The sequence below is a fragment of the Grampus griseus genome (assembly GCF_964374135.1).
Source record: "Grampus griseus genome assembly, chromosome: 4".
Taxonomy (NCBI): Eukaryota; Metazoa; Chordata; class Mammalia; order Artiodactyla; family Delphinidae; genus Grampus; species Grampus griseus.
In genome coordinates, this window is record NC_138997.1 from 130,198,538 (window position 1) to 130,215,973 (window position 17,436).

General features: G+C 34.2%; 1 protein-coding gene across 2 annotated transcripts; it reads left to right on the top strand.

Annotated features, from left to right (window-relative positions):
• Positions 1 to 292: 292 nt before the first annotated feature.
• PLK4 (polo like kinase 4) lies at positions 293 to 17,436 on the top strand (the record flags this gene model as incomplete). 2 transcript variants are annotated; one of them, XM_082653860.1, is made up of 16 exons in its annotated part: positions 293 to 490; positions 1,146 to 1,241; positions 1,981 to 2,076; positions 2,158 to 2,272; positions 4,484 to 5,510; positions 6,232 to 6,338; positions 8,240 to 8,607; positions 9,464 to 9,568; positions 9,942 to 10,044; positions 11,244 to 11,393; positions 12,300 to 12,433; positions 12,529 to 12,620; positions 12,772 to 12,919; positions 13,710 to 13,850; positions 15,321 to 15,427; positions 16,836 to 17,436. In XM_082653860.1, the coding sequence occupies 16 exons, from the start codon at positions 461 to 463 to the stop codon at positions 16,936 to 16,938; spliced, it is 2,922 nt and encodes a 973-aa protein (XP_082509986.1). In that variant the 3' UTR covers positions 16,939 to 17,436. The 2 variants fall into 2 exon arrangements, with proteins under 2 accessions (XP_082509986.1, XP_082509985.1); XM_082653859.1 differs by lacking the exon at positions 293 to 490 and adding an exon at positions 976 to 1,008.

Below are 17,436 nucleotides of genomic sequence, written 5' to 3' on the forward strand. Positions count from 1 at the left end.
AAGTGAGTAACTGACTAGTTGTGAATATCTCATATCTTAGGCTACCTTTTTTATCCGTCTTGCGCGGGTCTTCCAAGAGCCGAACTGCCAACGCTCCCAACCAAGTTCTAGGCCGCCGAAGCACTTCCGGTCCTCGGCCCGGAGGCGAGCGGATAAGGAGCCTGCCACGCATGCGCGCCCAGGCGCAGCTTCTGCGGAACGCCCCGCCTCCTTACGTCCCCTCCAACCTCGCTAGAACGGCAACCGGCGGGAGTTTTTCAAAATGGGAGCGCGGAGGCGCCGCCCAGGCCTCGGAAGGTGCCCGGGAGACCTTTCGGTGGCTGTGGTGTCGTCGCCGGGAGCGGCGGCCTAAAGAGCCGAGCCTGATGGACGCCAAGACACGCTGCCTACTTGGAGCGCTGCCTCGAAAGGACTGCGTAAAGGGAGTTAATCCAGGGAGCACGGACCGCGGCCTGGAAATATGGCGACCTGCATCGGGGAGAAGATCGAGGTGAAAAGACTCGGCAGTCCCCAGTAGGGCGGGTGGGAGTCGGAGTGCCGGGACTCGTCGAGACCCTGGCAGGAAGGGGATAGAGCGCAGCTAACGGCTGCAGGTTGGACGCCGGAGTGCTTTGGGAGGGTCCCAACCGCCGGGGGCCCGGCTGTTTGAGGGCGGAGCGGCCCGCCCCTCTGAGACGCGGGGGCGGTGGGACAGGTGTGTTGCTCGCGGCCCCGCCCTTCTGTCCCTAGACACCGCGGCTTCCTGTCAGGGATCCCGCCGGAGCTGCCGCGCTAGAGCAGGGCAAGGCTGTCTTCCCCTTCTCCAAGGGGATGGCGGTTACCTCCGGCGGGAGTTGCGGCGGGATTCCGTTCAGGGCCTTAGCTCTCGGGGGCAGGCTGGGGGTGGGACGAGGATGCTGAGGCTGAGGAACCAGACCATTAGGGTGCTCTATCCAGAGACCAGCCTGGAAGCTCAGAGACCCGCAAGGCGTCAACATGCTGTCCACCCCAGACACCTGCTGTATCGAGGTGTGATACCTGCTTGAATTTTGAATGCAAATTCTCCTCCCGATCCATTTTAGCCTCTTTTTTCCAGCCCCTTCCTATTTTTTCTTCCTTTCTGCGTCGCAAATCATTACACATATTCTTTAATTTTAACTTTTAAGGATTTTAAAGTTGGAAATCTGCTTGGTAAAGGATCATTTGCTGGTGTCTATAGAGCTGAGTCCATTCACACTGGTTTGGAAGTTGCAATCAAAATGGTAAGAATATGTTAATCAGTTTCTCACTTCTGCTTTGCAAGTAACTAGAGAGGTTTGCTACTTGAGATGTTAGAAACTTCTTACCTGCCAGCCTTTTCTTTATGCTGTAAAAAACCCATTGCTTAGGCAGAAGACAGTAGTTCCAACAGTTAAACTTAAGGATCTCTTAGGAGATCCTTAACCATGCTTAAATAAGTGTTCTATCTTTACTCATGTTCATTAGATTTGGTATCTGTTCTAATTATATGTACTTAGAGTAATTGGTAGCAGTCAAAGAACAAATAATAATTTGTTTATAATAAGAAGAATACACTGTGCATAGTTCTGTATTACACTGTAAAAAGCTAAAATACTATTCTTGATTGTTAGAAGTCAGTCTAATAGGAGTAACATAAGGAAATTAAGAAACACCTAAACCAGTAGGAAAAGGGAAGATTTGTTTTAAAGCTTTGCTAAATTTTATTTGTTGTTATTATCATAGATATGATGGTTGAGCTATTAAATTCTTTAAGTTGGTAGAGTGTATTAGAATGCATTGGGCAAGTTTATTGAATGTCCACCCTGTCAAGCACTTTGCTAGGTGCATGGGGAAAATAGACAACGAAATAAATTGATCTCAAAAAGAAGATAAAAGGACTTCAGAATATTTTATAGTATACTTTCTCTTTTCAAAGTTAACATGACAACTTCACATTTGAAAGTTTATCATTAACATTTAAACCTCTCATGTTATTTTTAGATAGATAAGAAAGCCATGTACAAAGCTGGAATGGTACAGAGAGTCCAAAATGAGGTGAAAATACATTGCCAATTGAAACATCCTTCTATCTTGGAGGTAAGATACAAATTTTATAAAAGTGGCCAAGGGCATTGAATTTTTCTGTATTATAATTTATTATGCCCTTTTACATTTCAGCTGTATAACTATTTTGAAGATAACAATTATGTGTACCTAGTATTAGAAATGTGCCATAATGGAGAGATGAACAGGTATATAAAAAACAGAAGAAAACCATTCTCAGAAAATGAAGGTAGGCTGTGCTTCTTTTCTTTCTTTCATTTTTCTTAAAAAAAATTGGTTTTGGAAAATACAAATTTTACTCTTTGTAGTTTTGAAGAATGTACTTTTTATCATATTTAGTAAAACTGTTTCACTTATTACTTGGGCTATAAAAAGAGATTTTTCCCCCCCAAATTAAGAAAGTTGTTAATTCATGTAAGTAATTCAGGCATTACAGAAATAAAGTAGAAGAAGAAATTTGCTATCCATCTTTTGCCAAAACAACATTTTAAATTAAGTCATTGGTCACAGTTGAATGTGTATCTTTTCAAATTTAGAAAAAGCTTTTTAGGATGCTGTTGATGACTATAAAGTAGTTTCTAAGTCAAACACAGTACCTGTTGAAACCATTTATTATAGAAAATGTCAAACACTTAAGTTGAGACAGTAATATAATGAGCCCCTATGAACTTACCACTGAGCTTCCAAAACTATCAACTCATTGTTTCATCTGTACCCTTCTTATTCCCCCAATTCCTCAGAGTATATTGAAGCAAATCATAGACATCTTTTTATCTTTAAACAATGCAGACTTTAAAAAAAAAACAAAAAACGTAAGCACAAAGTCACTATCACACCTAATAATTCCTTACTGTCAAACACATTGTCAGTTTCAGCTTCCCCAGTTTCTTATAAGTAACTTTTTTTACAGTTCAGATCAGGATCAAGTAAGGTCCGTATATCATCACACAAATGATTGTTTTCAAATTATCTTACCCTGCTAACTGACATTGCAGGCTAAGATTGAAAGCTAAGAAAGGTGGTTGCTGATAGGCTTTTTGTCCATTTGATCTATATTTAACCCATTTGGAAAACAATTTGGTCATATGTGTTAAGAGTTAAGGAAATGTTCATATCCTTAGACTGAAAATAAGAACATAATACATAATAAGAAAATAAATTCATATACATATTGATGATGAGTACTGCATTTTTCATAATACTGTATAATAGTAAGGCCTTCTTAAATAAGACAACTTGCAAAAGATAGGAAGGAAATGAATTACCAATTTGACTAATTAAAATTAAGAATGTGTATGACAAAGGATACTGTCAACAAATTTAAAAGTTAAAGATAGGAAGAAAATATTTGTATGACAAATGGCTGTCCAATTAATTTTAAAATATAAGGCATGCCTTAAAAGAAAAGATAATTGTATAGGAAAATGGACAGGGGATGTAAGCAGACTGTTCACAGAAGAGAAAGTATAATTGGCCAATAAACATACGAAAAGATGCTCAAAATCAGTAGTAATCATAAGAATGCCAACTAAAATAACGAGTACCATTTTTTTACCCATTGGATTGAGACTACCTAATTTCAACAAGGATATGCTTGAAAATAACAGCCTTTTGAAGGGCGATTGGCAAGGTATTAAAATACTAAATTTTATCTTTGAACCCAGTGATTCTACTTCTTGAATTTACCATAATGAAGCACCCCATTTATATGCACAAGAAAACAAGCATGTACAAGAATGTTTATTGCTATATTTTTTTATAATCTTGAAATGACCCAAATATTAATCAATAGCAATTTAACAAGATGGAGATCTATGTGTACTGACATAGAAATATCTCCAAGAAATATTGTGAAGTGGCAAAAAAAAAGTAATAAACTATATTTTTATACCATTTTTATACCATTTTTATATTTTAAAAACATTTATTACAGTGTATTTCTATAGATTTAAGTGTACATAAGCACATGGAAGAAAAGTTTAAAAGAATATATATAAACTGTTAATAGTGACTACTTTTTAGGAGGGTTTGGGAGGACATCAAAGGAAATACAGCTTGCTTTTCTTTTTTTCTCTTTTTTACAATTTGAATTATTTATGAATTGTTTAATTATAAATATTTTCTCTTTCTATGGACTTCTGGTTACCCTAGTTAACTCTGGTCACTCCCAGTTCCTATTAAAATTAAGCCTCCCTTAACTGTATTTAGAAAACTCATTAGTTGGAAAGGACAGAGTTTAAAAGGAGTGCCTAGTTGTCTTAATAGGAATTATTAAAGAATATTATGAAATTATCAGAGTGGTATTTTGGCTGGTAAAACTAAGCTACAAACCAGTTTACTAATTGTCATACTGGCATATGTACTTGGGTTTCATGATGTATTCTAAATACTGAATCTTCAGATTTTCTAAATTGTAGTTTTAATTTTTGCATTCTAATAGCTCGACACTTCATGCACCAGATCATCACAGGAATGCTGTATCTCCATTCTCATGGTATATTACACCGGGACCTCACACTTTCTAACCTCTTACTTACGTGTAATATGAACATCAAGATCGCTGATTTTGGGCTGGCCACTCAATTGAAAATGCCACACGAAAAGCACTATACTTTATGTGGAACTCCTAATTACATTTCCCCAGAAATTGCAACTCGAAGTGCACATGGACTTGAATCTGATATTTGGTCCTTGGGCTGTATGTTTTATACGTTACTTATTGGAAGACCACCTTTTGACACTGACACCATCAAGAACACGTTAAATAAAGTTGTATTGGCAGATTATGAAATGCCAACTTTTTTGTCAAGAGAAGCCAAGGACCTTATTCACCAGTTACTTCGTAGAAATCCAGCAGATCGTTTAAGTCTGTCTTCAGTATTAGACCATCCTTTTATGTCCCGAAATTCTTCAACAAAAAGTAAAGATTTAGGAACTGTAGAAGACTCTATTGATAGTGGACATGCCACAATTTCTACTGCAATTACGGCTTCTTCCAGTACCAGTATGAGTGGTAGTTTATTTGACAGAAGAAGACTTTTGATTGACCAGCCACTCCCAAATAAAATGACTATATTTCCAAAGAATAAAAATTCAAGTGATTTTTCTTCTTCAGGAGATGGAAGCAGCCTTTATACTCAGTGGGGAAATCAAGAACAAGAAACCAGTAATAGTGGAAGGGGAAGAGCAATCCAAGAGGCAGAAGAAAGGCCACATTCTCGATACCTTCGTAGAGCCCATTCCTCTGATAGATCTGGCATCTCTAATAGTCAGTCGCGAGCGAAAACGTATCCAATGGAACGATGTTACTCAGCAGAAATGCTTCCAAAATCCAAAAGATCAGGAGTAGATGAAGATGAAGAAAGATACTCATCCACAAACAGCAATGCTAATATTCTTCACTTCTTTAAAGAAAAGACATCCAATGGTTCTGGATCTTTTGAAAGACCTGATAACAATCAAGCACTGTAAGAATAATTCTATCAAAAAGCATTTTACTTTTCAATAAACATTGTATTAGCACAAACATGAAGCTGCATCTAACTAAGGGTTACCTTGTCAGATATTCCTGGGGCACTTTTAACTATGACTTCTGTTTTTTAATAGGAAGAGAATCAGAATGATGATTTTGAATTGTGGTTAAGAATCTCTTAAAATGAGTATATGTGCTCATGAATGTATTTGTAGTATGTGTTTAATACTTGGGAATTTCTAGTGTCATTTTAAATTTTATATGAAGCAGGTCTCCAGTGCGATGTATCATATATTAAACATGTCTGATTCCTAAAGTACTCTTAACAGTAACTGTACACACACACACACACACACACACAAATAGAGAAAGAGAAGTTGACCCTAAGTGATGAGTAATCATATTGACTGCTTCTCACATGAAGGCAAGTTTTTAGTGACTAGTGTTTTTCTTTTTCTGATCTTTGATTTTTATGTTTAAATTAAAAGAGGACAGTAGCCATATAGAAATGTCACAGTGCCATGGGCATTTTGGCATGGGAATTTAGCTTCATAGATACAATTTAGTTATGCAAATGTTGGGTTCTACAGTTAATGTAAAAATTTTTAGGTATTCATATCAGAAGAGAGCTCCCTTTTTTAGTGTTTTTTTATCTTAAAAGGTTACTACCTTTTAATTTTTTATTAGTTTATGGGAAATTTTTTTTCTTTGTTTAGCTCCAATCATCTTTGTCCAAAAAATGGAAAAGCTCCTTTTCCATTTCCAGACCAGACAGCTCAGACTGAAATGGTGCAACAGTGGTTTGGGAATCTGCAAATAAATGGTGAGTTTTTAATGGACTATTTAATAAAAAGTTAATGACTTGGCCACCTACCAAGCATTGCAGTTTTCTATTTGGGTTTTCTTAAGAAAATAGTACATTTTCAATAAACTGTTACAATAATAGTAATAATTACTGTTAACACAGTTTGAGTATTTACTGTATCAGCCACTGTCCTTAATGCTTAACATATATTATTAACTTATTAATAATTCTCACAAAAACCATATGAGGAAGATACTATTATTAGCCCTGTCTTACAAATGAGGAAATAGTAGTATGCAAAGGTTAATTTGCCAAGCTGCACTGTCCATAAATACAAGAGAGAGGAGTCTAACCCAAGCAGTCTGGCTCAGAGACTTTACTCTTAACCCCTCCGCTCTTGCAGCCTCTCTGTAATAAGTACCTACTATCAGTGCCTATAAAATAATCAAAAGATGGTTGACTTTATTTTTAAGTAGACGGTGATGTGGACCATCATAGTGTACCAATGGGACCTCACATACACTAAAATGCACAGCTACTAAAACCTAAACATTTTTAAACAGCTTTCATCCAAGTCATTATTTTATTTATAGATACAGAGTTTGAAAGTTAAACATTTCTCATTATTGAACATGACATTCACAGAAGATGGGTTGGAAAATAATGATGGAAGAAAGAGAATAAAAAAGAAACATGGAGAGGAGGAGAGAATTTTTTACTAAGTATCATGTTACCTCAGACAAGTGCGTAATATGGCTGTAATTTAAGCATAGAGTTATGTCACCTCAAGAGTCTATTTTTTTCATGTATATTATTTTCAAGGGCCCAAAAGAGAATTAATCTTCTCATGTGTACTTGTTAAAGATGATAATTCAAGTTTATGTTTTTTAAAACTACAGAACTGCCATGTGCTTAATCTTGCACTTAACCTTCTATTGTGTTTATAGATACTTTTATTTGGTAAACATGGACATGTCTGAAGTAACTTTGTTTATAATACTCTAGTAGTGCTGCTACAATTTTAAAGTATATTATTTGATGTAGGATATTTTCTGTCATAATGGGAATTATGGAGGGAGGCACTTAAAAGTCATTTAAGGAGAAAGCTGTGATATAGATTTTTATAGTTTAGCATTAGAAAAATTGCCTTACGAAGTTTTATATAGTCTAATCATTTTAAGGGCTTTAAAAAAAATAATGTTCCCATGTGAACTCTAAAACTATATAAAATTTAAATGGATAAAGTTCAAGAACTGTTTTAGAAATGTGGGTACAAATACATTTATAATATTAAGTATTAATAATAAACCTATTTCATATATTTTAGAGTGTTTTGTTTTTAGTTGCATATTTTGTAAGTAAAGATGAAATAGTCCTTAGCTTAAAGAGAGTGAATTTACATGTTATGTAGAATGATTACCTGGAAACTCCTCTCAAATCTATTATTTGTTGCAGCATTGGCAGTTGCTTTAGTATTAGTAAGTGACCCTAGGTGACTAGTTTTTGCTTTGATTGAAACATTAATTTCATATTAATATCTTTTCTTTCTTAGTCTTAGACTAAAGGTATTCCTTTGCAGTCTGGCTTAAAATGTCCTTTTAAAGTCACTTTTATTATGCCATATCTTTTTGTTGGTTTTTTTTTTTTGGCCGAGCCGTGCAGCTTGTGGTATCTTATTTCCCCAACCAGGGATTGAACCTGGGCCCTTGGCAGTGAAAGCGCCAAATCCTAACCACTAGACCACCAGGGAATTCCCTTATGCCGTATCTTAAACTGAAAAATTACAAGCTTTTTTTTAAAACTAGATTTCTTTTGTTCCTCAGGAAAAAAGAATGCTATTGTAACCAGCATGACATTGTTTTGTGTAGACTTGACTTTTTAATTATTCACTAAATTGCTTTATTCTATGTATATTATAGCTCATTTAAGAGAAACTACTGAGTGCAACAGCATTAGCCCAAACAGAGATTTCCAGGGCCATCCAGATTTGCAGGACACAACAAGAAATGCCTGGACTGATATAAGAGCCAAAAAGAGCCCTGATGCTTCTGATAATGCGCATTCTGCAAAACAGTTGAATACCATGAAATACATGACTGCATTTCACAGTAAACCTGAGATAATTCAACAAGAATCTATTTTTGGCTTAGATCCTTCTTCCGAACAAAGCAAGACGAGGGGTGTGGAGCCACCATTGGGGTATCAGAAACATACATTACGAAGCATTACATCTCCTTTGACTGCTTACAGGTTAAAACCAATCAGACAGAAAACGAAGAAGGCTGTGGTATGTCTATTATTTTTCTAAATCACTGGATGATATTTTCCTTGAGTATATGGTTTCTGGTATCAAACATAATAATATCTTTTCAGTTCCCTATAATGTCCCTGTATTTTTGATACGTACTTGATAAACTCACTTAAAAGAGACTGGGTATTTATGGGAAAATAGCTATTGTTTCCTTCTGGGTACTTTAAGAATGGTGAATTGATAGTAATTTTTGAATTTTAAATTATTGATAATGAAAAACATTTAAAAGTAATACTGGCTAAATACTGTGTTAAATATTATCCACAATCCTAATAACTAAGTTAATATTTAATACTATCTTTTGCTTTTGTTTTCATTGTTTCTACATTTAATCTAGTCTCAAAAAGATAAACTAGAAAATATCACTTTTTTTAACATCTGAAACTATTTAAAGAAAAGGAGTATGCACAAAATTAAGTACAGCATTTTTTTTTTAATGTCATGTGTGCACTGGGAATGGTGATTTTGATTTTTTAATTCTGTCTTCATCCTGTTTGTCCCTGTTTTCCCTTTCACCCAGTCTTGCCTTTATTTGGCGTGCTATTGTCTTTTCAAGCCCTTAAATTCTCCACCCTACCTTCTGCTTTCTTTCTGTTCACTGGTTATCATTTCACACTTCATTCATTATACCTTCTTTCCTTTGCTCCTTATGTTTCACAGTTGTGCTGAAATACACCTGTGGTCTAGACAATTGCAGTGAAGCGGCTATTTGATTTTTACTTTAATTTTTGTTTCTGCCATGGTTAAGTACTTTTCTCTTAACTAATATGTATGTCAGAACTGTTCTGGTAAATAAGAGAATTGTTACTGATTTTAGTTTTTTTTTTTTTAGGTGAGCATACTTGATTCAGAGGAGGTATGTGTGGAGCTTCTAAAGGAGTATGCATCTCAAGAATATGTGAAAGAAGTTCTTCATATATCTAGTGATGGAAATATGGTAATGTGGATTTCCTTTATTATCTTGCAGCTTTATCACTTAAGCATTTATCATTCCATTCGTTCTATAATGATATTTAAAAAACAACTTTTAGTCGCTTTTCCTGATATGATAGTATCTCTGGAATTCAAAAACTAAAATAGTATACTACATACCTTTAAATAAATTAGTGTGGTGTAAAAAATAATTATAACCAGGAACAAAATCTAAACTTTAGGCTTAAGTTTAAAAAGCAAAAAAATTACTTTTAGAGAATATTTAGCATTTTCAATAAAAATAATATACATGTGAGCTCTTTTTATAATTTTAGTAACAAAATATAGTGCTCTAACTTAATGGCATATAATCAGAATTCTTAAAAATTTTTTGCCAGATCACTGTTTATTATCCAAATGACGGAAGAGGTTTTCCTCTTGCAGATAGACCGCCCTCACCTACTGACAACATCAGTAGGTACAGTTTTGACAATTTACCAGGTATGTAAATTTACCAGGGAATAAATTTAGATAATGGATTTATATATACATAAACTCTATACTGTGGGTATCATAAATTGTAAATATTTTGGCTTCAGTTGGGATGCAGGTTATGTTCTTATAACTTTATATCTGGTGAGATGTGCTATACCTTACTAATCCAATATTTAGTCATATTCTGTGTTATAATGGTATTTTATTGTTTACTTAAGTAAAAACTATAGAATATTAGTCATGTGTCACACAAATATAATTTGTACACTTGTATAGTTACAATTTGTCTAGAATCATGTTAAAAATTCAACATGAAGTATCTGGTTTTTGACTTTTGAAATCATTACTGTGCTACATAATGATCACTTGTAATTGTGGTTAACTAAATTAGCTTAGCTTCTGGATATTATGAATTGGGAAATTAACTACTGAGTAGTAAGACTTCCCCTAAGGTAACTTAGAAGCAAATAAGAGAACCTATCTAATCTAACTCTGTTAGAAATTAAGACACATAGCAAGACTATCAAATATTATAAATGACCATAGTTACAGGGAACTGCTAAAATTTACTACTCTATGTTTTACTAATATAAAAAGTGCTACATTTCTTTTCCTAAAGTCATTTGGTTCTGATATCTCAGGTAGAACTCTTTTCATTTCATTTATTAAAACTTTCCTGGAGTCATTATCTTACTTTTAATAAGGAGTCAGTGATTCAAAGTAAGAGATTTTTAAAATAATCATGAGACTGGGACTTCCCTGGTGGTCCAGTGGTTAAGACTTCACCTTCCAACGCAGGGGGTGCGGGTTCTATCCCCTGGTCGAGGAGCTAAGATCTCACATGCCTCATGGCCAAAAAAACCAAAACAGAACAGAAGCAATGTTGCAACGAATTCAATAAAGACTTTAAAAATGGTCCACATCAAAAAAATCTTTAATAAATAATCATGATACTAATCATCAGATTTTGTTATATACTTCTTAGGAATTTTATTATACTGTCTTTAGTTTTCATTAAAATAGTAGACTTACATCTCTAAAATATTTTTATTTGGATAATGGAACTGTTAACTTTGGGTAATGGGAGTATTAACTTTCGACTTGAATTTTTGAGGAAGAGTAGAAATAAATGTTAGACTGTTACGGAATTTATGTCAACACTTTATTCCCTAATGTTAGGTAACTTTTTTGTTTTCTCTCCCTAGAAAAGTACTGGCGAAAATATCAATATGCTTCCAGATTTGTGCAGCTTGTAAGATCTAAATCTCCCAAAATCACTTATTTTACAAGATATGCTAAATGTGTTTTGATGGAGAATTCCCCTGGTGCTGATTTTGAGGTTTGGTTTTATGATGGTAAGTGCCATTTAGAAATGGTAATTTTTTTCCCTTTAGTTTGTAACTTAGTAGTTGTGGGGTTTTTTGGTTTTTTGTTTGTTGTAAATTCAACACAATGAGATTTATTTATTTATTTTATTTATGGCTGCGCTGCATGGCTTGCGGGGTCTCAGTTCCCCGACCAGGGATTGAACCCAGGCCACAGCAGTGAAAGCTCTGAATCCTAACCACTAGACCACCAGGGAACTCCCCAACACAGCGAGGTGTGTGTGTGTGTGTGTGTGTGTGTGTATCCATACATAAAAATTATACAGCACACTATACTATATGTCAAATGTTAATCAAAATTTGTATATACTTGCTTGTAAACAATTTATTTTCTAATGTGTATATTAATTCTCTTTCCCCTTTTGGCTCCAGTTTAACAACATTCTGATTGATATTATAAAAAAATAACATGAAATAAACAATATCCTGTTTCTTACTAGAAATTTAAACGGACACATACCAAATTTTTAGGATAATAAATATCACAAAAGGATAAGGTTGAACCAGAGAATTTTATTTTCTAAATCTATAAAGATGTTTACTTTTTAATTTGTAAAGTTTCCTCCTTTAAGGGACACATAGTACATGCACTCACACAGTACACATAATTACAGCTGTCCTTCACTTATGTTTTTGTATGAGAGTAGTGGTTTTTTAAAAATATAAAAGTATCAAACTTAAGCCAGTTATATGCGGAAAAGAAAAATGGCCTTTATTTTTTGAATACTACTTTGAGAGCCTCATTTTATTAATGGCCAATAAGTGAATATAAATGTTACCTTGATCTGGGAGTCATTATGTACTGGGGTATGATAATGAATATAAATCTAGTAATATTTAAAGAAATAATAAAGGGTTTTGTGCTTAATTTTTAAGGAGCAAAGATACACAAAACAGAAGATTTAATTCAGGTGATCGAAAAGACTGGCAAATCTTACACCTTAAAAGGTGAAAGTGAAGTTAATAGCTTGAAAGAGGAAATAAAAATGTATATGAACCATGCTAATGAGGTATGTACCGACTTTTAGTAGGTTTTTTCTTACCAATTAATAATAATACAAATGACATAGATGAAGTAATGACAGAAAGCACTCTTTTGAAATAGGGCCACCGTATTTGTTTAGCACTGGAATCCATAATTTCAGAAGAGGAAAAGAAAAGTGGAAGTGCTCCCTTTTTCCCAATAATTGTAGGAAGGTAAATGTTTGAAAATTTATTAAATATGGCTAAAATGTGTAGAAATGTTTTTTTTAAAAAAACAGTTTAATGTTTACATTATGAACATTCTTTTGTTTTCTATAAATTGAAAGCTTTAAAAGAATGTATTTGACATATCTTTCTCCTTCAGAAAACCTAGTAGTACTAGTTCACCTAAGGCCTTAACACCTCCTCCTTCTGTGGATCCAAACTACCCAATGAGAGAGACACCATCTCTGAATAGAATGATCATAAATAGTGCAGCTTCTCCAAAACAGGCACCAATACTTAATCCTTCTGTAAGTAAATATATGTCACTTCTGTACTTTAAACTCTTCAATGATTGCCTAATGTCCTTGATATCAAACTAAAACACCCTACTGTGGCCTTACTATCACCTACCTACTTTTCCAGTCTCATCCTGAGCTACCCCACACTCTCTGTGCCTAGTTCTTTGATTAAGCCAAACTCTCAGGGCCTTTTCACATGCTCTTCACTTGACCTGGAACTCTTTCCCTGAACCTCTTAATGGCTAATTCTTTCTCATCTTTCAGGACTCAGTTTAAATATTACCTCAGCAAGGCCTAACCTGACTCCTCTGGGAAAAAGCTAAATATATTAACATATATATTGTTTTATTTTTGCTAGTAAAATATCATTAACTGCCTTAATATCCATGATAGAATCATGGTTAAACAAACTTACATTTTTATTCAATGAACTATCATGCCAATAAAAACTATATAGCAATGTAGTAAAATGCAAGATTAAAGAAATAGATCTCTGTTTGTGTATATGGGTATGTGTGTATTCACACACACAAACATACATACTATAATTGAAGCTATGAAAAATTATACCTTGGGAAAAAAAGACAAAAAGAAATCTACCAAAATCAAAACAGTAGTTCTGTGATTTTTTTTCCTATTTTATACTTTTCCATTTTCTGTAATGTGATTGTATTTTTTTTAATTTTGTCCTTTAAAAATTAATTTAAGATAATGAAAATCTGGTCATCATCTACTTTTGCTGAAGTTGGCTTATTAGAATGCTAAGGAATAATATCTTTCTTTCTTTTATTATTTGTAGATGGTTACAAATGAAGGACTTGGCCTTGCAGGTGCAGCTTCTGGAACTAACAGCTCTCCTAGTAATCTAAAAGATTGTCTCCCTAAATCAGCACAACTTTTCAAGTCTGTTTTTGTGAAAAATGTCGGTTGGGCTACACAGGTGGGAAGTTAGATTTCTCTTTGCAAGACAGTTTTTACACTTTTTGCATTGATTATATCATTAATAATTTTCACATTTTTTTATTTGTATACAGATGGAAAGCTCTAGATATTGTTGATAACAAATTGCCTGCTAGGGCCTAGGTGACCTATTCTTGCCATTTTTTTTTAAAATTAATTTATTTATTTTTGGCTGTGTTGGGTCTTCATTTCTGTGTGAGGGCTTTCTCTGGTTGCGGCAAGCGGGGGCCACTCTCCATCGCGATGCGTGGGCCTCTCACCATCGCGGCCTCTCTTGTTGCGGAGCACAGACTCCAGACGCACAGGCTCAGTAGTTGTGGCTCACGGGCCTAGTTGCTCCGCGGCATGTGGGATGTTCCCAGACCAGGGCTCGAACCCGTGTCCCCAGCATTGGCAGGCAGATTCTCAACCACTGCGCCACCAGGGAAGCCCTTGCCATTTGTTTTTAAAGTAGAGGTCATGATGATGGCTAAACATTAGGATTTGAGAATGCCCAGGGCATCGTAAGTTTTAGAAAGTATTTGTAATCTATATTAATAGAGTAATTTTTATTTGGCAGAAAAGAATTTTTGCATTTAAAAATTAGGTCTACATTGAGTTTCAAACTTAAAGAATTTTATGTAGGTGTAAACTTAGATTTGTATATTTTCTGAAAGCTTGAACTTTGGAGATGTTTGAGCACAGCACATGTAATTTTTACTTACCAGTGAAGTAAAATATAGCCTAGTCCTTTATGGGGGGTAGGAAATATCGGGAAGGGAACTCAGCATTTGTTGAGTACATGCTATGTGGTACCATGTTTTCCACATACATTGTCTCATTTCCCAAAATAAAACCTAGTAAAGTTGATGTTATCGCCTTTCATAGATAGTAAAATTATGGCTCATAATGTATGGTTGACTTGCACATTCCTACTAGTTTGCAGAATCTGGATGTAAACCCAGGTCTATTTGATTCCAGTGTCCATGTCTTCTCTGTACTCTGTTTGGAGTGGCACATTGTAAACATCAGTGACTAAAGAAACCAATTTCAAAAGCAAAGATGTAACATTCTCAAGCAGAATAGAAATTCTTTTGGCCTAAGAACAAAGAATAGAGGGAAATTCTAATTTAAGAAAGTGTTGCTTGGTTATTTCCTAAATCTCTTCTTGGTTAGAAATACTATGGGAAAGGAAAAAAAAAAAGGTTGCTTAGATAGCCTAGTGGAAATGAATGGGAAACAGGATTTATGTAGAATAATTTTAATTTATGATGCCCTATCCATTAAAGGAATAATCTGAAAAAGATATGAATATTCTCAAATGTTACTACCATCACAGCCCCAAATTTGTAGTTACCTGAAGGGTTGTTTTGTTTTCTTTTTAAACTATATGAAAATCCTTTTAAACATGAGTACCTTTTAAGAACTTCATATCCTCTGTAGTAATTTTGCTTGCTTATTACTTTTCTAGTTAACTAGTGGAGCTGTGTGGGTTCAGTTTAATGATGGGTCCCAGTTGGTCGTGCAAGCAGGAGTGTCTTCTATTAGTTATACATCTCCAGATGGTCAAACAACTAGGTAAGTTCTTAAAATACTGGTTGAGATTCAGCTCTTTGCTCTAATTTTGTTTTATCTATATGATGAAATAAATGACTTAATAAAGTTACTATTTTCATGTTGACAAAGTTCATATTATTATTTAAACTGTTAAATATTCATAGCAGCTCATATAGTCTAATGCATATTTTATGAGTGTTTACAGGAATGCAGGGTAATTGGTATGGATTATCCACTCCAAGTGGTTAGACTCCTTTAGCCTTCTTATTCCTTCAGTCTAACTAGGTTGGCCCTTTTCATAAGTAATGGACTTCTAAGTTCAAATATACTTAGAAAATTTACATAAAAGAACATAGAAACAAGGAAGCTTTCTTTTAAAAGGTAACCAGATTATTTTTCCCAAATGAAAGGCTGTATCCCCTGATCTAATGTAAAGTGATTAATGTTAAAAGACTTTTTTGAATGTATATATTCATTCTAAATGAGGATGTATGCCAGGCTAATAAGTATGCTAACAAGGAGGATCTGGGAATAGTAACAATAAGCAGTAGTTTGGTCTCCACATTTCAAACCATAACCTACTGAAAAGAGGTAGGGTGCCGACAGTACCAGTACAAACATGCTACTTTATGAAAAGTGCATATTGTAGAGAAAATACTTGGTACAAATATAACTTGTGGATATCTACCAACTGCTTTTGTGTGTATATATGCAGTACCATCATTTAAAGAACTCATAAAGTGAGAGGTTTTGTTAAATCAACTCTTTCAAATGATCCAGAAAGTGGAAAGATACAGATATAAAATGGGTAGAACCCATGTTCAGAAGATAAAAGTTCAGATTTTACTTGATATGGTCATTTGGAAATTTTTAATATTTAATAGAAATGTATTTATAATGTGTTTAGCTTAGTATTTTCTTTAAATTAGGGTCTTCAATTGAATGAAGAATCCAGATTTTCAGCTTGCTTTAGAAATTATAAAGTCTGTTCAAGTTTTTTGACCTAATTTTCTTTTTATTATTTAAATACATTTAGAAATTGGTCTATTTTAAAAGAAAACAGGGACTTCCCTGGCGGTCCAGTGGTTAAGACTTCACCTTCCAATGCAGGGGGCTGTAGGTTCAATCCCTGGTCGGGGAGCTGGGATCTCACATACCTCGCAGCCAAAGAATAAAAACATAAAACAGAAGCAGTGTTGTAGCAAATTCAATAAAGACTTTAAAAAAAATGGTCCACATCAAAAAAATCTTTAAAAAATAAGTAAACAAATTGAGTATGCTTAATTTAAGTATCTAATAATTTTGTATGATCTCTCTGAAGTGCCTTTGCCATTGAAGAATTACTGAAAAATATAATGTGACTTTTGGTACTCTTACAAACCAGGTGACTAAGTTATAATTTTATCTTTTTCTCTTTTGCTTCACTTAGGTATGGAGAAAATGAAAAATTACCAGAATACATCAGACAGAAATTACAGTGTCTTTCTTCCATCCTTTTGATGTTTTCTAATTCAACGCCTAGTCTTCATTGATTAAAGCTCCTTTTAGATATATATATGTTTAATAAATAACGTTTTTGTTGGCTTTCAAGTAAAGTGACTTTTTTCATTTTAAAAAACTTCTTCAGAAAGCCCTTCTATAAAAGAGAATTTTAATCTATACCATAACAGATGTATTCTAATGAGAGAACAAAGCAGAATGAAACTTGAGTCACTTACAAAATGTGGTCGTAGACTAAAATAGGACACCTAACTTTGCTCTTAGAACATATACTCCTAAAATTACTGTGTTCACATATTTGTATTGAACAATCTTTTAAAGCAAAAATATAAATGGTGTGTGGTATATTTGTGCTTTTATTTTTTTCCCTACTTCTTAGACATGTTAAGAATCATGGACAAAACATGCTGGAGTTTCAGAATTTTGAACATGTAAATAATGTGTATTTATGTTACAAGTAACATATGTAAACATGTATATTTGTTTTATATTTATTTTTGTAGCACTAGTTTGTGATGAAACATTTCTGA